The 23,538-nt window shown below is 45.8% G+C and overlaps 1 protein-coding gene across 1 annotated transcript in view; it reads right to left on the bottom strand.

Moving 5' to 3' along the window:
* LOC108604334 (protein dachsous) overlaps positions 1-23,538 on the bottom strand; it is a gene marked incomplete at its 5' end in the record, with an annotated part of 60,464 nt that overhangs the window by 2,038 nt on the left and 34,888 nt on the right. The window contains 11 exon segments of the mRNA XM_017994164.2: positions 2-1,042; positions 1,044-1,861; positions 2,849-4,137; positions 6,363-6,735; positions 6,799-7,209; positions 7,767-8,916; positions 11,775-12,277; positions 13,584-14,031; positions 15,250-15,702; positions 15,704-15,867; positions 17,469-18,135. Coding sequence (XP_017849653.2) covers positions 2-1,042; positions 1,044-1,861; positions 2,849-4,137; positions 6,363-6,735; positions 6,799-7,209; positions 7,767-8,916; positions 11,775-12,277; positions 13,584-14,031; positions 15,250-15,702; positions 15,704-15,867; positions 17,469-18,135 — 7,317 coding nt within the window.

The raw sequence follows: 23,538 nt of genomic DNA, 5'->3' as shown, positions 1-23,538 counted from the left end.
ACGGATCCAGCGCAATCTCCACCAGCGTTGTGTTCGTCAGCGAGTTGTGTCTGCCGGAGCTGGCAAGGATCAGCAGCGACACATCCGCCATTAGATTGTCGTCCAGCTTGCGCTTGAGCAGCACAGCGCCGCTGCTGCGATTCACCTTGAAGTAATTATGCGATCCGCTCAGCTGGTAAACGACACGCCCATCTGCACCGCTGTCCGCATCCGTGGCCAGCACTTGGCCCACCACATAGCCCAGCGGCAGCGCAGCCGACGCAGGCAGCACAAAGCGATAGCTGCGCTCCGTAAACTGCGGCGTAAACTCATCACGCGATTCAATTTGCACGCGCAGCTGGACGCGCGTGTAGCGTCCGCCCATGTCCATGGCTTGGAGTTGCAACTGGTAGCGCTGCCGCTGCTCAAAGTCAAAGACAGCAGCGGAGCTGAGCAAACCGCTCAAAGCGTCGATGCGGAAGAGGCGCTGCGCATCGTCAGCGGAGGCGACCAGACTGTAGTTCAGCTGGCCAAAGGCGCCGCGATCTTTGTCGCTGGCATGAGCCTGGAAGATGGAGCTGCCCACTGGCTCGTTCTCCGCCAGCGCATGCACATACTCGGTCAATGGAAACTGCGGCGCATTGTCGTTCTCGTCGTGCAGCGACAGCCGAAAGGCGCGCAGACTGCAGAGTGGGCGTGTCTGGTGACTGTCGCAGGCGCGAATGATGAGCTCATAGCTAGTGGCGCCGCTGTCGTAGTCCAGGCGATTGTTAACGAACAACACGCCGCTGAGCAAATCAATGCTGAACATGTGCTCATCATTGCCAGAGCTGATATCATAGACCACCTCCGAATTGCGTGTGTTGGGCTCATCCGCATCCAGCGCCTGCAGCTGAGCAATGGAGTAACGTAGCGGCGCCAGCTCACTTAGCTCTGCCTCATACTTGGCGCTGGGATCGAACTGCGGCGCATTGTCATTCGCATCCAGCACACTAACGATTACCGTTATGCCTGCCACACTGGGCATGTTGCTCAGCAGCAGCCGCAGCTTGTAGAGCTCATTGCCGTTCGCGATCCAGCGGCTTGACCAGCACCAGCGCCTTGCTTGCCAGCAGCTCAAAGGCGCCATCCTCATTGCCCGCAGCTGCCAGCGTCAATTGCTGCTCACGCAGCGCCGGCTCCTGGCCCAGCTGCAGCAGCACAGTGCCCAGTGGCGCCTCCTCGCCAATCTGTGCGCGATACTGCGTCTGCAGCAGCTGCGTCCAGCGTGCGGCGCCACTGTCCTCATGCTGCACGCGCAGCACAGAGCGTCCACTCAGCTGTGGCTTGCCCGCATCACGCGCCACTAGATTCACAAAGTAATCCCCGCCGCTTGCTGCTCCTAGCGCAGGCAAACTACTTGTATTCACATAGACCACACCCGTGCTCGCCTGCACGCTGAATCCTTCATGTGGCGGCTCTATGCTGTAGCTCACTTGCGCATTGACGCCCTCGCCATCGGCATCTGTTGCATTCACTGTCAGCAGCTGCAGTTCCTGCGCCTCTGCCTCTGCCGACGCAGCAGGCAGCAGCGCAAAATATGCCGGCGGCTCCTGTGCCTGAAACTCAGGCGCATTGTCGTTCTCGTCCAGCACGCGCACCGTCAGCGTTGTGTGCGCCTCGTGCTCCGCATCCGACGCAATCACCTCCAGCTGATACTCCTGCTGCTGCTCATAGTCGAGTCGCTGCTTTAGCACCAGCTTGCCGCTATAGCGATCCAGTCCAAACATGGCAAGCTTCTCCGTTTCAATGGGTGAGTCGCTGCCCAGGCGGTAGGTCAACGCCGGATAGGTGTCCACATCGTTAGCTGAGACGGTGCTAATCACAGCGCCAACTTCAGTGGCTGCAAATAGCAAAAGCAAAAAGAAGGGGAAGGAAATGCGTTAACTTGGTAGCTCTAACTTTTATCGTTTATCGTTTATAGCATTGATTAAACTAACTAAATATTAAATTTAAACAGTTCTTAGCTTTTGCCTAATAATTATTTTAAATACTGATATACAAAGTTTACATAATTGGATGATAGTGAGTTTGCTGTAGACCACATTAGCAGTAGCTTAACAGCAGCTAAAACTTAACAGAAAGAGACACTGGAAAGGATGAGCAAGACAAGTGACGTAGAAGAGATGAACACGCGTAACCATTCGCAGGAATGGAGATCGTTGAAGTTAAGCATATCGATCAAATAAATAATAAATATATATTTGTAGCACCAAACCCTACATTATGATTATTTTAACATTAAATTCAGCCGCTTAAAATGAATAAAGAACTAAATTTGTTCGGCTAAAAGTTTTAAATTGATTATTCCTACTTTGTCAAAAGTTAATCTGCACTCTTACTAAATTATTATTATTATCGAACTTCTTTCTCTTCACTTAAATCTCCTACAATGGTTTTGGATTCAGTAAACTCATAATTAAGGTAAATATTAAAAAATAAGTCCTACTTCCCTTTTTCAAATGATTTAAATCTCTCGTTACATTGTATAAGAGTTAGACAATCATTATTTGTGCTTAAAAAGTAAAGCTGAATACTAATGATTATTGATTTATTTTGCTAACTATAATACTGAGTATTATATAACGACTACATTTTATACCCTTTTGGGAAATTATTAAGCTGGCTTCCACTATCTAAATTCATTCATAAATTAATAAGTATGAACATTTTAATTTTCTGGCTTTGTTAGCCATTTATAACGATATGCAATAATATTGCTGAAAATCTAAAACAAAAGTCGTGATTTACTGTTTAGTCAAAATGTCAAATGCTAGGACTTAATTTATTATTATTAAAGTGACTTATTTAAATTTTTGCTTGAACTTACCTTCACTAATGCTGACAATATTGTTGGGTGGAAACGTGGGCTGATTGTCATTGACATCGACAATGAGGACGCGAATTGTGGCCGTGCCCGTCATTTGTGGCACGCCCTCGTCCGTGGCAATAATTTTCAAGTTGTAGACATCGCGTATCTCCCGATCGAGGACAATATTGGTGCGCACAATGCCACTGAAGGCGGGCTCAATGACGAAAGCGTTGTCATGGTTGCCATCCACAATGTGATAGCGCAGTCGAGCATTGGCCTCCTCGTCCGCATCAAAGGCCTGCACCTGAGCGACAAAGGTGCCTTTGCTCTGGCCCTCCCAGGCGGTGGCAACAAACTGACGCTGCGAGAATTGTGGCGCATTGTCGTTCTCATCCTCCAGTTCAACTAATAGTTGGGCATAGCTGCTGAGATAAGGCGGCTCCGTGCTGCGTGCCACAAGCACCAGACGCAGCTCATGCGGCTGAGTGGCAGCCAAGGGAAAAGAGTTGGCAGCGCGTTGACTGCGCGAGCTGTTGGAGCTGCTGGACTGCGGTGGCTCCACTGTGGTGGTTTCATAGCTTAGAGCGCGCGCTCGACTGTAAGGCAACAGCGTGGGCGTGGCAAAGCGATCATAGTCCAGCAGTGTAGGATTAGCTACGTGTATTTCACCTGTGCTCGCGTCCAGCGTAAAGATGCCCTCATCATTGCCAGCGCCAAAGCTGAACTGCAGCTTCTGCCGGCGTCCATCGCTGCGTACGGCGGCCACTTGCAGCAGCCGCGTGCCCGTTGCTGAATTCTCGCGCAACTTGACGCGATAGGTTTCGTTCTGGAAACGCAGCAGCGGCGTCTGCTGCGCTGCCTCGCCACCCACCAGCAGCTCCACAAGTCCCACGCTGCTCTGCGGCGGATTGCCCTTGTCCCGCGCTATAATCTCCAGCTGCAGCAGCTTGCCCGCCTCGCTGGCCAAACTCTGTGTGGCACTCAGCGCGCCTGTGTTTGGATTTATGCGAAACTTGCTGCGCGTAGCGTGCGAACCCAAGGCGCTGTCCGCTTTCAATGCATACAACACTTCACCATTGACGCCCTGATCCGCATCATGCGCCTGCACCTTGAGCAGCGTCTGTCCGGGTTGTATCAAGGCGGGCACTTGCGCGCTGTACGGATAACGCTCAAACACGGGCTTGTTGTCGTTCACGTCCAACACGTTCAGCTGCACGGAGACGCTGGCCGAACGCACTTGATACCTGCCCCCATCTGTGGCAAGCACCATGAAGCTGTAGCTCGACTGCAGCTCACGATCCAGTTTGCTATAAGCATAACAAAAATACAATAAATTAATAAACAAAAGCGATAAAGTCTGCGCTGCAATTAAATCATTTGTGGCTTGAACTTATTCCCACTAATTTACTCACAAATAATAAACCCAGCTGATTACAATCTTAAACTACACACACACACATGCACACACATATATGAGTGTGTGCGTGTATTTAACTCTGCGCTTGCATGTTGGCCAATAAAACGCACATTCAGCAAATTACAAGCTTAAAGCAGCGACGCATCTCTGTCTCTGTCTTTTTTATGAATTGAATCAGTCAAAACTAAAGCCAAAGCCACAAACTCTCTATGCTCTTGGCTCGAATTCTTTTCATGGCTCACTCATCAGCGTGTTGTCTGTTTGCCTTTTTTTGTTTGTTCGTTGTGGTAGCAACAGTTGCTGCTGTTGTTGTTGTTGTCGACTGCGCGGTCTGCGATCAGCAACAAGCCACAAGCTGTGCTCAGTCTTAAGCATCGGTTGGTTGGTCGATCGGTCAGTTAGTTAGTATGAGCTGTACTAGCTTTAAATAATGAACTTTAAATACACTTAAATACACCTAATGCCTTGCTATTAACAATTTATATAAATAACAATGCAGTTTTATGCGACTGAAAATATTTGTTAAATGTAAGCAGAATTCTAATAAATTTATTAAACAAATTATTTACATTTTTTCTCAGATACTTTTGTGTATAGACAATTGTTGATAATTTATATTTGTTTAGATGCAATTGCCTGAAGGCCGTTGTTGCTCTGGCTATCTGGCTATACCAATAGAATTTAATTCTAGGCTACAATTAAAATAAATAAATTTTCTACATAGTTTAGAAATTTATAGCAAAGAATTTATGCATTATTCAGAAATCAGCTGCATCTATATTGATAATCTTAAATGTGTAATTAATTTTAATTTCTTTCAACTAAACTCTGCATAAAATATTTCAAAAACTTGCCAAACTGTTTGCATAAAATGTTTATTTGCTTATCTAAGCTGCAAACAATTTTGCTCCTCACATTCTTTCGCTTCGGCTGTGCAGCTTTATCCACCAAAATGTAAATTCCAGTCTTAAGTTAGGGTATGCACAAAAACTAGCCCCAAGAACAACAAGCACATCATCTGTCGATGCGGCAGTCGCATTTTTGCCTCTTACTTGATTTTGTTATAGCTTTTTAGTTTTTTTTTGCCAGAACCTTTATTTAGTCTGAGCATACCCAGAGCCAAGACTAAGAACAACGTCACGATATGTCTGTCTGTCCGTCCGTCTGTCTGTCTGTCTGTCAGTTTGTCGTCCGTTTGTCAGTTTGTCTGTCGCTCTACAATTCTTCAGCTTTTGCTATTAACTCTCCAAGTGGCTTTGTGTTTATTTCTGTTGTTTTCCTTTTGCTGTTTTTGTTGTTGCTTTGTGCATTTGTTGGCGGGATTTGGTTTTTATTGTTTGCCGACAATCAGCGCAAGATAAAAATTGGTACATGACAGCGGATCGCGTTTGTATAAATGGCACAACTGACGCTACTGTCATTTGAAGAAAGACGCTGAGACTAAAGCTGTTGCTTAAACTGCAGGCTCAAGATCAAGTTCAAGTTGATGCCGACCACGGCGACCAACAGCAACTGATGCTTGGCTGCTGCTGTTGGCCGGAACTGCGCGTCTAGTAAGTTAAGTTAACGCAATGCCCTAAACCTGCCTCGCTTGTGTCAGACGGAACAAGCAATTGTTGTCATCATTGATTGTCAATAAGCATAAATTTGCACCGGAGGGGGCCCCAAGCCTTATAAGCCAACAAGTCGCCAACTTGCTGAGCCAAGCCGAGCCGAGCCGCGTATACAATTTTTTATGCTTAAGCCCTTTTTTATGCGCAACACTGTGTGATAGTGGGTTATTTAAGCTTTTTATGCCACAGACTATAAATAGCCAAGTTTATAAATATTTTTTGTTTCACAAATTAAAGCAGTACGAGTAATGCTTTAATTAATATGCATATAAGCATTTCATTTTAATTATTTTTTTCGCCAAGTGTAGCTTGTTGCAGTCTGCGTAGGACAGTCTAGAGCTCTTTATGCTATTTTTAGTGTTTGTCGCACTGTCGACTGCGTAGGCTGAGCCGGGCGCTTGTACTTGCTCGCATTAGTGGCAAACATTATTTCAATGTCCTTGCGCCCAGATCTGCCAACGAGATAACTCGCAGCAATGCATTAACCCACTGAGTAACTTACCCGACTGTGGTGATGAGGCCGCTGCTGCTGTCAATGGCAAACTGCCACTGCGTCTCGTTGGCCAGCGAGTAGATGAGCTTGGCATTGACGCCCAGGTCCGCATCGCTGGCCTTGATCTGCAGCACGCTGCTGCCGATGGCGGCATCTTCCAGTACACTGGCCACATACTTGGCCAGCTCAAAGCGCGGCGCATTGTCATTCTGATCCTCAACAAACACGCTGATGTTGCAGCGTCCTTGCTGGCTAAACGGCTGTCCACGATCCGAGGCCTGCAGCTGCAGCGTATAACGCGAGTGCTGCTCCCGATCCAACGCACTGGCCGTCAGCTCACCCGTATGCGCATCTATGCTGAACTTGTTGCCCAAATTGCCGCCTGCAAAGGTCAAACAAATTGTTTGAAAACTGTTTGCTAAACTGTTTTTGCTTATAGACTTACCTATAATGCTGTAGACTATGTCCGCATTGACGCCCTCATCCGCATCGCTGGCCACCAGCGTGTGTATGACCGCCGCCTCGCTGTTCTCGGGCACCGCCAGGCCATAGCAGACGCCCTGCCTGAACTCGGGCGCATTGTCGTTAACATCACCAATGGTTATCACCAGCGTGGCCACATCAAAGTGCTGTCCACTCGCCTGCTCCGCACTCTGCTCCGATGAGCGCTGCTTACGCACTGCAGCTTCGGCCGCAGCGCTGCTCAAGCGATTCGCATCGCGCACATAAATGGGCAAAGTGTAGCGCGCCTGCTGCTCCCGATCGAACTGACCGCGTGTGGTGACAATGCCGCGTTGCCAATCGACCTGGAAGTGATTCTCAGCAACGCCAGCGGGAATTTCATAGCTTAGGTTGGCTACGCAGGCAAAGAGAGGGAGAGATTGAAATTTATATTACTTTACATAAGTATAAGAAAAATAAATAATATTTGCTTCTTAGCTGCTAATAAAATAAATTTGTTGCAATATAAAACTTTTGCAAAATAATATTTATCTAAAAAAATATGAATTCTGAAGAACTAATAATATGCCACAATGTTTAATATTTTATATAAAGTACAATGTGTTTTGAATTTCAACTGTCTATTTTGGATGCTGACAAATTAAAAAGAACTTAAAATAAAAATTCAACATTTTATTTTCTAAGCTTTGCCGTCGAATTTCCAAAAGAAACAATATACAAATACATTTGTTCATATTTGTTTAAAATATTGCCTACAAATAAATAATAATCTCAACTACTTGCAATGAAAGATATTTTAGTTGTCTACCACATTTTATGGTCAACAGAGAAACTATATTATTCTATATTTTTTTTTGTTCACTTGAATTTATGTAGAATTGTCTTATGTATAATTTTAGTCTAAATTCAATTCCTTATCTTGATAATTCTATTCTATTTTCTTTAACTCACCGTTGTCAGCGCCATGGAAGGCCTTGGCACCCACTTTGAGCACAAAGCTGCCGCTGGGCACGTTTTCCAGAATGGTTGCCTGATAGACGGACTGCAGGAACCTGGGCGGATGATTGTGACTGCCTTGCAGGATGAGCTGCAAGCTGAGCTTGGCATGCAGCGCCGGTGAGCCGTGATCAGTGGCCTTGATGGTCAGAGTGAAGCGCACCTGCTTGTCCAACTGATCGGAGGCGCTGGGCAAGCTGCGGGCCAGCTCAATGATGCCCGTTTGGGGCTGCAGGCGAAAGCGACCCTCGCCATTGCCGCTGATGATTTCATAGCTAACGCGTCCATTGTCAGCAGCGTCGCTGTCCACGGCCAGCACATGAGCCACCAACTCGCCAATGCGTGTGGCATCGCTCAAATAGACTGTGGCCTGATTGGAGGAGCTCGGCTGAGGCAGCACAAACTGCGGCGCATTGTCGTTGGCGTCCTGGACGCGCAAGCGCACTGTGACTGAAGTTTGCAGACGCTCCGAGACGTTGGAGGACTGATCCAGCGCTTGGATGATGAGCAAGTACTCAGGCACAGCTTCAAAGTCGAGCTGGGATTGCAGACTGAGCGCGCCCGTGAGCGAGTCCAGCGTGAACATGGGCAGCGTTTGCTCTTGGCTTTCGTTGAGCAGCGGCGAGTAGCGCAGCAGACGATACTGCAGCTCGCCATTGGTGCCCGTGTCCGCATCCGTGGCCGTAAAGTTGTAAATTATGCTGCCCAGCTGCAGCGACTCGCTGACCTGCAGCTCAATGGGATCCAAGGCCCAGTGTGGCGCATTATCATTCACATCCGCCACCTCGATCTTTACGGTTATAGCGCTGCTCTGTGGATTGTTGCTCGCTGTGGTGTCCAGCGCGCGTATCTCCAGCTTGAACTCCGACTGCAGCTCGCGATCCAACTGGCGAGCCACCACCAAGTTGCCCGTATTGCGATCAATGTCAAACGCACCCTCAATCAGATCCTTGCTCAGCGAGTTGAGCGTATAGGTGACATACAGCTGCTCGCTGCTCAGGTCGTCCAGGCTGTTGGAGCTAAGCTGCGGCAGCGGCAACTCGGCGCGCTGCTCATTGGCGCTAATCGAGCCCAGCACATGGCCCACAGCCGCATCCTCGCGTACCTGCAATGCAAATTTGTTCAGTATATGAGTAAAGAAACACACAGAAGGCAATTATAGATTATTTTGTATGCCAAGAGGGACCAGCAGCGGCAGCAGCAGCAACTGGCGTATCTTAATCTCGCGCACAGTGTTGAAAATCCAATCTTAAAGCAATAATTCATACTTCAAGATTACGAAGGCAGCAAACATTTAAAAATTTCATTGGCAACCCTTTGCCGCTCAACGAGTCGTCGAGTCGTCGAGTCCAGCACTGGACCAGTCATTCCCAGGCCCAGACAGGCAGCATTAAAAAGAAATTATGCATTCCGACCAAGTTGGCGGCCCCAAAAATCACTGAAGAAAAATGTGAGTCAAAGACAAGGGCAAAGGCAAAGGCAAAGTGCAGGGGGCTACGCTTAAGAATTTAATATGCAAAACCGCAAAAACCGTTTGGGTAGCATAAGAAGAGACAAGCAAAGGTTTAGTTGTTGTCCCGAAGTTTCGAATTTTTTTTCGTTCTCTGCTGCTTGCGTATCTTTTTACGTAAGAACAAAAAACACAACAACATTGAAAATATTGTTTGGGTCGCCAAAATGGAGACACAAAAATGACAGTCACGAGATTTATGCCCCGCCAAGATTACGCACAGTGGTGCAACAGCCCATTGGCTGCTGCTCTGGCTGCTGCTGCTGTGTGGTTTCTTTTTTATGTTGCCACAAAATTATGCAAGCAAATCGCATACAAAAATGGACACTCACCAAAATGGCGCATGATTTGTTATGTGCTTTTATAGCAGAGCCGAGAGAGCTCAGAGTCGAGGCAGCTGTCAGCTGCATAAATTGTAATTGGGCATTGGGGCAGAGAGCGGGCGGCCCATCATTTGCTTGCCAACTTGCGCAGTTGGCCTTAATTACAAACAAAAGGATTATGCGGCCGGCCAAACAGTCCCGAGATTTATTTGTGTCATTCACAAGGCGCTGAAAGACGCGCGCGCGCGCGCTCGGCCACAATCTAAAATCCCATTCCCATTCCCAATGCCAACCAATGCCAATGCCAGCCCAACGCCAACGCAAAGAACAAAGCAACAGTTGCAACAGTCGCTCGCTCTGTTCGGTGCTGTTCTGTTCGTATCAAAGGCATGCCGACAAAAAAAAATAAACAACAACAAAAAAACGCAACGAAATGTGTCAATTTTAATTGTTGCCGCAGCGGATTTAAGGGTCCAACTTGCAGCCACAACGTCGCATAGGGTTGGGGCGGGGGGGTTGACTAACTGACAGACTTGTTGCCGTTGCCGTTGCCGTTGCCCTCTCTCTCGAGAGGCAATTAAATGCATGTCAAAGCGTCGCAGCCATCAGCGCGGTTTTCGTCCTCCAAGCCGGACAGCCGGCCAGGCGAGTGGGCTAGTCAGGATGGTGCTGCACTGGGAGGGCAGAGCGGGCAGTTAAGCATGTGTGCAATGATGATGTGCGGGGTATGCAAAACATGTGCGAATCGAATCGAGCGTGATCAAAATGTTAACGACAACTCCAGAGCGTGAGTGTTGTGGAGCCGGAACATCTCAAAATCTAGCAGCATTGCAATGTTGGGGTAACTAAAATGATTAGCAGCAACACGTCGAAGCGGGCTGCAGTGAATGCTGCATATTTAGCTTGAGTTCACTAGGGATGCTCTTGAAGTTAAAACTCAAATATAAAGTTGATTTGGCTGCTGTAAGCTAAGACTAAAGCATATTCTAATATTCAGTGGATCTCCTACATTTGAAAATGTACTTTAGGTTATATTTTTATATAGAAGGATTAAAGAGAGAGAATAAGAGTATTGCCCTGGAATTCTATTAGGCTAGGCTAAAGCTATAGAAAAAGCTAAAACGAAGACTCTCGTTTGGTCTTTGCTATAAAGACAGTGACATAAGTTAAAGTTCGAACTATTTGCAAATTTACAGTCAGCCACAAGTAGTGACAAACCCAAGTTTGTGTCCTAAGTCTTTTGTTTTGCAGCTGCATAATTGATTACATCTTTATTATAGACTAAGAAATATATAAAATAAGAACAAATATAAAGTTTACCGTAAGCGAATTCACGTTTGTGATCTAAGTCTTTTGTTTTGTCGTCTCGACAATTAATGAAATTTGTATATTAACAACTTCTTACTCCTATACCGTGTACTATGCGCCCTTTTTCGACTTCCAACAGTTCGCTTCAGTCTTCAGTCTTAAGTTATTGTCTTATAATCATTCGCATAAAGTGCAAATACCTTTGCTTTTGCCAAGTGACGTGGCGAATCGCACTTAATGGGCATTGAGGCATAAGCATTGCTGCATGCTTCAAGCTGTTAGCGGCATGTGGCATGACCAGCAAAGGACGCATGGAGGGAGAGGGAGCGAGTTCAGAGTGACAATTACGCATGCGCCATGAAGCACGCCGACAACGAAGATGTTTGCTTCATTCGCTTTGGCCAGCAGCTTAAAATGCAAATCTAGGCACTTCCCACAAAGCGATCCGATTACCCGTTGTGTGCCCACCTCCCACCGCACCCCTCAACTCTTTGCCCCCTTGCCATCGTCATGCAGTTAGTGCTAGCGACAGTGACATTTGTTTCCGCAAGCTGGCGAATCGTGTTGTTGGCCATTGTCACGTGATGCTGCTGCTACAAATCATTCGCACAAAGGCCGGGGCGACAAACGCGAAGCTCACGACTGTTGCTTTTTAGCGAAGACAACGAGCAGCAGCTATAGCTAAAGTTAGAGCGAGATAGCGCAAGGATCGCTGGGACGGGCGTGTAAAACTAGAAGCGTCAAATAGACAAAAGTTTTCCTAGAATACGCGAGTGGGCAAATGACCCGCCCCATAAATCTCAAGAGGCAACAAGTACTCACCCTGAAGACCAGGCTGGAGCTGGTGAACGTTGGCCGATTGTCATTCAGATTGAGCACCTCGACGCGTAGCTTGCGCAGCGTCTGCTTGGGCGGATTGCCGCCATCGGTGGCAGCCACCACCAGTTTGTAGATGCTGCCCTCCTCATGGTCCAGCACGACCCGCGTACGTATCACGCCCGAGCTGGCATCAATGCTGAACAGTCCGTGCCCATCCGAGTCATGACCCTTCAGCAGTGAGTAGCTGATGGATGCATTCTGTCCATAATCGCGATCCACGGCGCGTATGCGCACCACTTCGCTGCCAGGCGGCTGCTCCTCCCTCACGCTCACCACCGCCTCCTGCGGATCCGCAATCTCCGGCGCATTGTCATTCACATCCGTCACATGCACGCGCACAGCCACTCGAGCGCTTCTCATGGGCGTGCCCTGATCTCGCGCCTCCAATATCAAATCGTACGTCTCACGCAGCTCCCGATCCAGCGGCTCACGTGTGGTTATCTCGCCTGCAAATGCCACAAATATAAATTGTTATTAAGCAAAATAAGAAACATAATAAAAATGTATAGAAAATTGAAAAGCCGCCTAATAAATTTGTATGGAGCTTTGGGAAGGGAACTGCAAGTTATTGTAAATTTTATAAGCATTTATTAAATATAAAATATCAGATTTAATTAAATAGTTTCAAAGCCTTTGAAGAGCTTCAAGTTAAAATGTTTAGAACTATTGCCAAACAAAAATATCTTAGCAGATTATAATTCTATAAATTTTCAATCGTGTCAAATTTATAAATTGATTTGTATTGATTGCATGAGAGAATTTTATAACATAATCTTTATAAGCAAACAATTTTCTAATAGTAGCTGTAGTGACTTTGAGAATTCAAAAAGAATTTGGAGCTTGAAATATAAATATTCAATGATTAAAGAGCAAGACGCGTTGGACTTGACTTATGCCTATCCATTCATGCATTAATCTTAGACTGAGTGTCTATTTAACTCAAGCACTTTCTTTAAATTTGCTGCATTAATTTTGTGTTGAACTAAGAAAATATCAAATTGATGTCTTTAATTTGGGTCGCTTATGATTAAATATTGCCATGAGTGCTGCCCCCGCTTGTCCGTGTGTGTGCCTGGAAGCTTTGAAAAAGAAAATCATGTCAAGCGAAACGAGTTTGCTGGAACGCTGGCCAGGATTAGCTGCACGCGATTTCCATATTTAATTTAAATGAAGCGAGAAGCCAAAGCCACAGCCACAGCCGAAGCCAGAGCAAGGCCCCCAAAGCGTCTGCACACGCAGGCAAACACGCTTGGACAGAAGCTGGCAGTATGTCAGGCCAATGATATTCCATTGACGGATGAGCTGACAGCGTTAAAACTGTTGTTGCTCAAACACTAATGGTCATGCGCTCGCTCGAGCTCGAAGCTTAGAGCGCTCTTGGCTGTTGGCTCGGGCTCAGATCAGTTCAGCGCCTGGGAGCAAGTTCTATCGCAAAAACAGATCGCAATTTTTATCGCTTGCCGCATCGTCGTTGTGGCCAAACTGGTTTCAAGTTGGTGGCGCGCGTTTGATCTATGGCAAAGCGGCAGCAGCGACAAGCCAAGTGAAGCAGTAATGAATGGCCATGGGTCATGGCTGCCGGCTTGACAGTAGCTCCCGGACACACTGCCACGAACTCTAACGGGCAGCCACCAGCATTTGTGAGTGAGTTGTTAGCCCAAAAGACAGACAGACGGACTGAGAGACAGACCGAGAGATCGACAGACAGCTGCGACACTAATTTATGGCAAGAGGATGCGCATGCAGACTCACCTGTGACAGGATGCACCTGGAAGCTGGAATTGATCGGCAGCAGGCTATAGCGTATGGCTGCATTCTCGCCTATGTCCAGATCGCTGGCCTTGACCACGCCCACGGCGGCGCCACGTCGCTGGTTCTCCTCGATTTTGAATTCATAGCGCTCGCGCTGAAACTTCGGATCATTGTCATTGGCATCGAGCACGCCAATGAGCACACGCGCGCGTGCATGCGCCGCCGGCGTGCCATTGTCCGTGGCCAGGACCGTGAGCTCGTAGCGATCGCGACTCTCGCGATCCAGCGCAGCGCGCAGATAAATCCAGCCCGAGTTGGGAAAGATGCCAAAGTGCTGGGCAATGTCCGCGTCCACTTGATTCGTTAGTCCAGTCGGCGCATCGGCAATGCGATAGGTAATGCGCGCATTATTGCCCGTGTCCAGATCGCTGGCATTCACTTGGATAATCTGCAAGACACACAAGACACAAGACAATGAAATGAGAGCAAGGCCAGTTAGCAAGGGGATTCTCTTAATTTGCAGTGCTATAGCGGGTTGGAGTGGGGGGCGCGTACTGCGCATGCCAAACACGGCTGGCGGTCATCAATCATGCGCCAAGTGTGCGTCGGCATCGGCATCTCAGTTGCATGTTTGCGTAAATCTCTAGAGAAATCCCTAGAACCGCGTGCCGTGAGCCGCGTTTGCCCCAACGCAGTCAAAAGATGCCAAAGATATACGAGACTCTAAACTGATTTTATGATCAAAACTAGTTCAGGCCAACAGCCCGAACAGCCAGCCAACCACTGCGGTTGGCCAACTTGCAACAGCAGCAGCTACAGCAGCAACATTTGCCGCATCTGCTGCTGCTGCTGCTGCTGCATTCGGGTGTTGAGATATTTTAAACAAGATATGACGCCTAACTGACAAAAGCGTGACTTTTAGTGGCTGTTAATCAAATTTATGTTGCGCATTTAGTTTGCATTACTTCAAATTTATTTTTCAATAAAACTCGCCAAACATCGTGCGGCACTAAAAAACAAAAACTGCCCCCACTGGCAGTTTAATAAATAATTATTAAATATTAAAATGCAGCAACTAAGCAATTACGATAAACTAGCATAACTAATTAAGTTTGATTGAATTTTTATGCATAGCTAACATAAACTAATCAATTAATGGAATGGAATATTAATAACAAATTGTAGAAGTTCAAAAGCAGCTAATAAAAATCTAATATTGATTGTTTTGTTGTCATAAAAGTTTCTTTCTTTTCTAAGATTATTCCATGAACCTTTGTGTAAAATAATCAAATAATATATATAAAAATATTTCAAATAATAATAATAATATATCTTCACATCAATTTACACCAGAACTTATAGAATGTGAATTTTATTTTTAGTTTAAATATTAATTCAAATTCTAGTAGCTGCTAATAAAAATCGATAAATCTAAATAAAATTGCCATTCTATGCGATTATAAATATAAAAGTTACGACTGAACTTTATGATCATATTATATCTTCAACATATATATTATAGCTTTTTGTGCTAAGCTAATAATAATATTCGAGGCTGTTAAACATTCAAATTTTTATAACTGCGTTTTTTATTTGTTGCTGCTTGGCATTGGCAGTTCTCACAGTGTAGAACTTGCAAATCAAAGGCTTTAGAGAGTGGAACTACCTGCGCATTAATGGCCTTTGACTCGGACACATTGACGGCATATTCGTCGCGCTCGAAGACGGGCGGATTGTCATTGACGTCCTGGACATCGACGAGTATGGTGAGATCGGCGGAGAGCGGCGGCACGCCCGCATCAGTGGCGGTTACAATGAGCGTATGACGTTGCGCCGTCTCGTAGTCCAGATGTCGTGATAGCACCAGATGACCAGAGCGTGCATCGATAGCAAAGAGCATGGACTGGGACTGGGTGGCGTTGCTATAGCGCGAGGCAGAGCTTAAGCTGTAGCTCACTTGGCCGCTGCGTCCCGAGTCTTTGTCGTGAGCGTGGGCGGCAAAGAGCGGTGTGCCCAGTTCTGCGTTCTCCGGCACTGAGATGCGCACCATGAGCGTCTCGAACTCCGGCGCATTGTCGTTGACATCCTCCACCTCGATGTTCACCTGCGTGTGTCCATAGAACTGGCGGCTCACCACTGGTGGCTTGGATATTGAGCAGCACTTGCGCCTTGGCCTCATGGTCCAGCGGATGAGCAATGCGTATTTGGCCAGAGCTGGCCTCAATGCCAAAGTAGCCATCCGGATCACCCGAGTAGATGGAGTAGCGCACTGCGCTGCGTTGAGCTGCAAAAGAAAACGAATGAAAATTATAAGCAAACTTGAGAATTCAGAATTCAGAAATTTTAATGGCAGGTAAGCTCGCTCATTAAAGCCAATTCAAATGGACTAAAGAATTTCGGGCTGGAACAATAGAGAGACAAAGAGCAACCTGTCTTACTTTGACACATGAGCGGAGCAGCGATGGGGCAAGCGCTGAGGCAACTGCGCATTCAAAGGAAAGCAGCAAATTAAACCGCAAAATCATTTTGCATAGCAGCCCATTGCATTGAAGTCCAGGGCTCCCTTTCTTTGCAACCGGCTGCTGCTGCTGCTGCTGCTGCATGATGTGGCCGTTGATGATGCTCATAATGATGAGGTTGTCTCGTTTGGCTCGTTGATGGGTGCAGATTTCTGCCGAAATTTGCGTTTGAAGTGCTTGCTGCTCTTTCTTTCTTTTGCTTTGGGTTCTCAACTCTTGCCCCGGTCTGCATTGTTTGGCCCATTGCAAGGCAAAGGCAAGAGCCTTTTTTAGAGATGGGTCTCTTTTGTTTGAGGCCAGCATTAAGTGCCGGACTGCCAGTTGGGTACACGAAGTAAAGAACTAAAGAACTTTTCAAGTTTTCTAATAAATGTTGCAAGCTAACATAAGAAACTAAAGCAGTCGCACTTGAATATTTTTGTATTTAACTAAAATTTATCTATACTAAATTTAAGTCTATTGCAGCTTTGTGTTATTTAATTTAAAATTCCCATTTTAAAATAAGACATTGTATGCCCTTTCAATATTGTATGCTGAGTGGCTCTAATTGTAAGCTTTAAAGAAAGTTTGTCTGATCAGTAACTAAATTATTAGCTTCATTATTTCTTATATTCCAATTTAGCTTAGGCGTTTAGAATTTAGATGAGCATGTTGACAATTTATTTATCAAAATATTATTATGAAATAAAAATAATTTACATTTAAGCAATAGTTGAAAGCCACTTGTCAAGCAATTTATGCTACTCGACTCAAGCTACTGCTCCTGATGATCTTGTTCATATTTTTGTATAAGTTTTAATAGTTGAAAACATTTTCTTGCCGGCATAAAGAATTCCAAATGCAAATATTTTACTAATTTTTAGATAAAATACTTAAGCCAGCTATATATCCTTAGTAGCTTTAGTGACTAGGACCTCGACTTGTTAAAACAGCTTACTTATTACCAGTCTTTTAATAATTATTATTTCTTTCTCAATTTATATAATTTCTACATGTAACTTGCTCATGTTTTTAAGAAAAATCTTTTATAACTTTGAAAAAAACTAAAAGAAATTTAATTCAAAAATTTAGAGTTGACAAAGCTAATTTCATGTCCATCACTAGTGGCAACATTGTGTTGCCAAAAATTTGGTTTTCGTTTTTGTTTCGCTTTTTTGTAGCATGAACAAATTTTATTTTAATTTTTGTTGGCTTGCTTCGCTGCTTCGTCCGTCCGTCCGTCCGTTTGTGCGTCTGTCCATCATATGCGCATATTTTGTTTTCCAGCTCACTGAGCTAATGAATGCAATCGAATACAAAACCGTCGCGACGGTGGCCGCCACTGGACTTGACCCACCAACCGAACAAGCAAACACAAAAAACTTACCCGAGTCACTGCTGGTGGCTGTAACCGTGCCCACAACGGTACCGCGTGGCATGTCCTCCTTCACGTAATAATTGTAACGCGCTTTCTCGAATATGGGCGGACGCTGCATGGCATCGATGATGCTGAGAAAGACGACTGCATCCGAGCTGGTGCGCAATCCGCCGCCATCCGTGGCCGAGATGTTGAGCATGTGGCGCGGCTGGGTGCGCACGGAGAGCAAATCGGGACGCACTACGAAGATTTCACCGCTGCTGCGCTCAATGCGAAAGATGCCCGCCTCATTGCCGGCCACAATGCGATAGAAGACCTTGCCAAAGTCACCAGCATCCGCATCCGTAGCCACAACAGCTACAATGGGCGTGGCTGTGGCTGTGCTTGGGCTGGCCTCACGCAAGCTCACATTGTATTCCCTTGGATAGAACACGGGTCGATTATCGTTGACGTCCAGCAGCTGCAGCTTGATCATGGCCGTGGTGCTGAGCCCGCCACGATCCGTGGCCAGCACTGGGAATTCGTAGCTGCTGCGTCGCTCGTAGTCCAGCTCGCCGGCAATGCAGATCTCGCCCGAGCTGGGACGCACCTCGAACTCCAGCAGATGCTTGAAGCCCTCGCCCAGCGTATAGTTGACCATGGCATTGACGCCGCAGTCCGGATCGCTGGCAGAAACCTGCAAAGGCAAAGCAAACGCATCACATTAGTTAAATGAAGTTGTCAAAATTTTCGATATTTAATTTTACGTTACGCAGCTTATCGCGCCGGCCCAGGCGACTTAAAGTTTAATTTGCAACACTCCACGCTGCTTGCGCATATCAAGCGAATGTCAACTTAAGTTTACGAAAAGAAAAACCACAAAAAAAAAGGCAAATAAACCTTTGCTTGTTAAGTTTCGGGCCCAGCGAGAGAGATAGAGAGAGAGAGCGGAGCATTGACCCAAGCTTAATGGCTGCCAATTAGTTGGCATTTGGCGTAATCAACGTTTTGCATTTTTGTCCCTTGTCGCTGGGACACGCTGTCTGGCCCAGGCCCAAACGTAGGCCACACTATAAATAGACTGCAGCTCAACTCAGCCCTCAGCGCTCAGCCTCAGCTCAGAGCTCAACTCGTGTTCTGGCATTTTGACGCCAACGAACAAGAGAGCGAGAGAGCGAGAGCGAGATGGCTACGTCTGCAATTAAAACTGTCATTATTTCACTTTAAATAGTGAAAATCGCAGTCACAACTAACTGCTAAACGAGTTGCCAATGCAACTGCTGCAGCTAATATGCATTTAAAAGCAAACAACAAAACATGCAGCAACAACAACAACAAAACAGCAGCAGGCAACCAGTCTGTTGTTGGCGCTGGTCTGGTGCTCTCACATTCAATTTCTGCGCTAATTACATTTTTTGTAAGCCAAAAAGGCTTCGTTGGGTAGCAAGTAAGCAAAAGATCTGCTTAGATTGCCAACGACTTGGCTTGGGTTGCCCTGAGTCTGAGTCTGAGCCTGCGCCTGGGCTGGTTGTAGCTCTTGTTGACTAAAGAGTTTCATTAGGCTTGCTTAACAAAAGTTTAAACTCGTTTAACCCTAGCGAAATTGCTGTTGTCGATGTCGTCAAGCCAAGCAGATCGCCAATTTTATCTGTCAGTAGCATGGCACTCTTGTGCAATAGTACACAGCGAGAAATTAGCATAGAAAAAGAAAAAGTTCTCACATTTAAACATTTAAAGCTCTAGAGCAAGCTAAGCTAACTTAAAGCTGTTTGATTTTTTGTTTATGCTTTTCTCTCAGTGTAAGCCCTTAGCTGTCTGCTGCTTGTATTAACGAATCAACGCCCACACGAAAATTGGCGCAATGATGAGTCGCGTTCAGCGCTGAGACGCCTCGTGGGCTTGTTTACGGGATTGGCTTGGGGACAGCTGCAGCCAAACAGTGAAAGGCAAATCAAATGGACAATTGCTGAGCGGACAACAATGCGGGCAAACAGAAGTGCAAGTAAGTGCCCCCAAAAAAAGACAAACACAACAAAGAAAAAAGAAATCAATTCAAGTTGCTTGCACAGAAATTTTAGTTGTCGTCGCCAACGACGACGACGACGACGACTGCAAGTTATTCATCTTTGCCAGCACGCACTTCTCACACTCGCTGAGGAGCTGCTGCTGCTGCTGTTGACCAATTATGGCCTAACAAGGCTTCGGCTTCAAAACTTCATGCTGCCAACTCCAGCTGCGAGTTGCTGTTGATGTATGCAAATAAGCTGTCAAAAGTAATTTCATTCAATTACCTTATTTATCGTATGAAGCAACCAAAAAAAAAAACGTAACCCAAAGAAATTCTAGCAGGCAAACAGTTGAACGAACCACTGAGAGCTCGAAGCTGAGCTGCTCGTCGTGGCGGACGCTGCTTGATTAACACCTTGGCTAATAATAAAAGTTGGCCAAATGTCGGTCGTGTCTTTTAGCTGCGCTTTATCGCGCTGATAAGCCGCGTACATGTCTCTGCCTTGTGGCATACTCTAGCAGCTTCCCTTTCTCTCGCTCTAGCGCAAGGAGGCGAGGCCTGGCCATTGACATGAGAGGCCGTAGTGCAACTTATCGCTGCTGCTGCTGCAGTTGTTGCTGTTGTTGCTTGAGTCGACGCAGCCTTGCATATTTTTATGCAATTTCCGGCAGATGTGGATGATTTACCTGCCGCTTTGCGCAGCTTTTGAGAAATGGCTACGTGCTTGAAGAGTTGCCAGCGTTTCGCGTGTCTACATCTATTTTTTTTCCTCTGCTGTTGTTGCCTGAGTTCAAGTGCTAGAAGCGCTGAGTTCAGCGCTGCCCGCGCTCATTTAATTTGCTTGACTTTATCTCAAATATTTCAATGATCAATTAGCGCGCGCTCCACTTGTCAACTTGATGTGCGTATGCGCTTTGGGCCTGGAGCCCACCATGAGCAGCGGACATAATTTCGCGGCCAATTGCAGACTGTCAAAAACTATTTGGTTGCATCTTTATAGCAACGACAGCAACAGCAACAGCGAGCGCAAGAGAGCGGCAGAGCGAGTTGTCTAACCGGGCTGTGAACCACTTTGGCTCGGCTCGGCTTTTAGGCCTGGCCTAGTTGTGCCAGTTATTGCGCTTCTTGCTGGTCAGCTAATTGAAAATATGGTTTATTGGCGAGCTGTGCATATTTCCGTCATTAGCCAGACCAGCAGCAGCATTGCATAAGCAGCAAAGTTCGTTGCCCAAGTCTTTTGTTTTGCACTCCCACAATGCAGCGCGTCCCAATTAAAATCAAAGCCTTGCTGTTGTTGCTGCTGCTGTTGCTGTTGTGATTGTTGCTGGTCATAAATCGCGTCTGCTTATCATTTTCATAAACAACTCACAATAAAACGCTGCGACGCCGCCGTCGCTTATGCAATTCTGGCCAAAAACTCATTGCTCTGGCAATATGCAGCCACCACCAGCACCATTTGCCATAGTAATGACAGGTGTTTGTAACTCGTTTGTAACAAGCCCCATGAAGCTAACGGAAAGCGCCAAATAAAATACAAACGCAAAAAAAAAATGAAAAAAGGAAAAACAGAAATAATATTTGTACGTGTTGTGCGCGCGCTGACCAGCGAGACAATCGGCATAGCCATCGCCATGGAGGCTGTGAAGTCTATGGGAACGGGGACGCAGGCTGGCAATGCATGGGGATGGGGAATGGCGACGGCGGGGGGTCGCCAACGCAGCAGACCCCAAACAGATATTTGCATTAATATAAAGCCCAAACCAATTTATGCCCGCCAGCAGCAGCTGTGCCAGCTACAAGAACAGCAGCAACAACAACAGCAACAGCAACAGCAACAATATAAAATTATTTTACTTTAGCTAGTTGCAGTCACTCATAAGCTGTGACAACAACAATGCTGCTGATGCTGCTGATGCTGCCTGCCTCCAGTGAAAGTGATCTTGCCTCGGTTGTAGTTGCCTCTGCGGTTGTTGTAATCTTACATTTTCATTATGCATTGCACATTTGTTCTTGCGGTTGATGCGAAGAAGCTGATTTTGATTGAGTTTCACTGCCAGACAATAAAATTGATATTTGCGGTTGTGGTCAGCAACAGCAACAGCAAGAAATCTATAAAAATGACCACTGACCCCCGACTCGGGCCATTGAACTTTGTCAGCTGCTTTGTTAGCAGCTAATTAACTCGCAGTTTAGACTAAAATATTTGTCAGTTAACACGCCTCTTGCAACGTCAATGACATCCAAACATAAATCAGAGCAACAGCTGCCTTCGGGGCTTGTTGCTGCTGCCGCATAGTTGGGCAACTTAATTGCAAAGTTTGCATAATGCTTTTAAGTGAAAAAAAATTGGCTGCCTAATGGCAACAAATATTTCAAATAAACAACAACAAAACTGCAAGCAGCAGCAGCAAGTGAAATTCAATTTGCAACTACGTGGGGCAGACAGCGAGACACACACACACACACATACAGTCATAATTAATTTGCTAGCATGGCTTATCGCCTAACTCAAAGCTCCACTTTGCTGCGACGGCGACGGCGACCCACCACCTGCCATGGACATGGCATAAAATCCCTGACAAAAAATCAACAAAATCGATATTTAAAATCGCATAAATAATTTGCTGCGCATATGCAGCGAGACAACGAGCCATTTATATGTGGAACTTGCTCACACAGAGTCCACAGTTTTATTGCTAAGTGCTGGCAATGAGTTCCACAATTTGACAGTCGCTACACTGAACGAAATGAGCAGCAGTTCAAAGGATAAAAACAATACAGAGAAGAGTGCCAAGTTCCCTCTTTAGCTCTAATAGAGTTAAGGATAGATTGTATATATATAAAGAGATACCAATGAGCTGCTTAAGTTTTTTGAATAATTATATTTCTAAATCGATTACAATTGGGGAAAGGCTAAAATGGCAACACTGATCTCTATTTAGACTAAAGTGTCTAAAAGCAAAGAAGATTCTAATCTCGTTTGCTAACATTTTTAATTTCCCTAATTTTCTCAGTCTGTAATTTCTTTCGATTAAACAAAATACAAGAAGAGTGTCAAGTTCCCTATTTATCTCGAATAAAGATAAGGACAGATTTCAGGACATATTAAATACATAGAGAGTTACCAATGAGCTGCATAGGCTTTTTGTATGATTATATTAATAAGAAAGCAATATCTATTTGATTTAAATAAGGCTAAGCGCTGTCCTGTTTCTAAGTTGGATTCTAATTGAGAAAAGGCTAAAATGAAACTCTAATCTCTATTTAGTCTAAACTGTCTAACATCAAAGCATATTCTATGCTCTTTCGCTAACATTTGTAACTTCCTTTGCCTCATAAAATTTCTCGCAGTGCAGCTTTTTTTTGTTGAGTTGCACTATTTGGGGAATTGCTGGCTTTTGCTTGATTCCGGCTCTGTGGCCACTTTGTGGTTTGATTTATGCGACAATTGGCCCCGCTAGCTGCTCCAGCGACGCAACGGCGGCAGCGGGGTGGGCGTGTGGGTGCGTCGCGTCGCCTATAACAGGAATTGCTTTAAATTACGCAAATTCAAAATGCAGAAACAACGAGCGCAACGAGGCAAAACTTGAACTTTTGATTAACTTATGGTATGGACTTCAGTCGCTGGAGTACCGTTAGTTCGCCACGGCACTTGCCAGCTCCTGTCCTGGCCACTTTACGTGTCGCGGCGCACATTTATCAACGAAACCGAAACTGAAACTCTAAACGCCTGCCCAGCATAGCGAAAAAAAACTGAAACTGAAAGTAAGCGAAAATAAAAAATTAACTAATAAAAACTTAATAATTGTGCGCCTTATTTATAGAGACATTTGCTCGGCCATTTTCTTTTTTGGCGTTTGGTGTTGGCCAATTTATGCAGTTGGCAATTTCCGGGAGCCTGAGCTTAAGCACGTACTAGCTGCAATTTTTTATTTGCGCCCATTCAATTCTGTGCAAATATTTACACAATCTCAATAAATTTATGCGCTCTTCTTCACATTTTCAATTTGCAATTTCTTGCGTCGCCGCAGCACTGGGAATACCGTTGGGACAGCCGCGCCACGCCAGGGCCGAGTGCCACTTTCTGTGTGT

This window comes from Drosophila busckii, chromosome 2L (assembly GCF_011750605.1).
Source record: "Drosophila busckii strain San Diego stock center, stock number 13000-0081.31 chromosome 2L, ASM1175060v1, whole genome shotgun sequence".
Classification (NCBI taxonomy): Eukaryota; Metazoa; Arthropoda; class Insecta; order Diptera; family Drosophilidae; genus Drosophila; species Drosophila busckii.
Note: the sequence above shows the minus strand (reverse complement) of the source record. Positions and strands in the feature narration are given on the sequence as shown.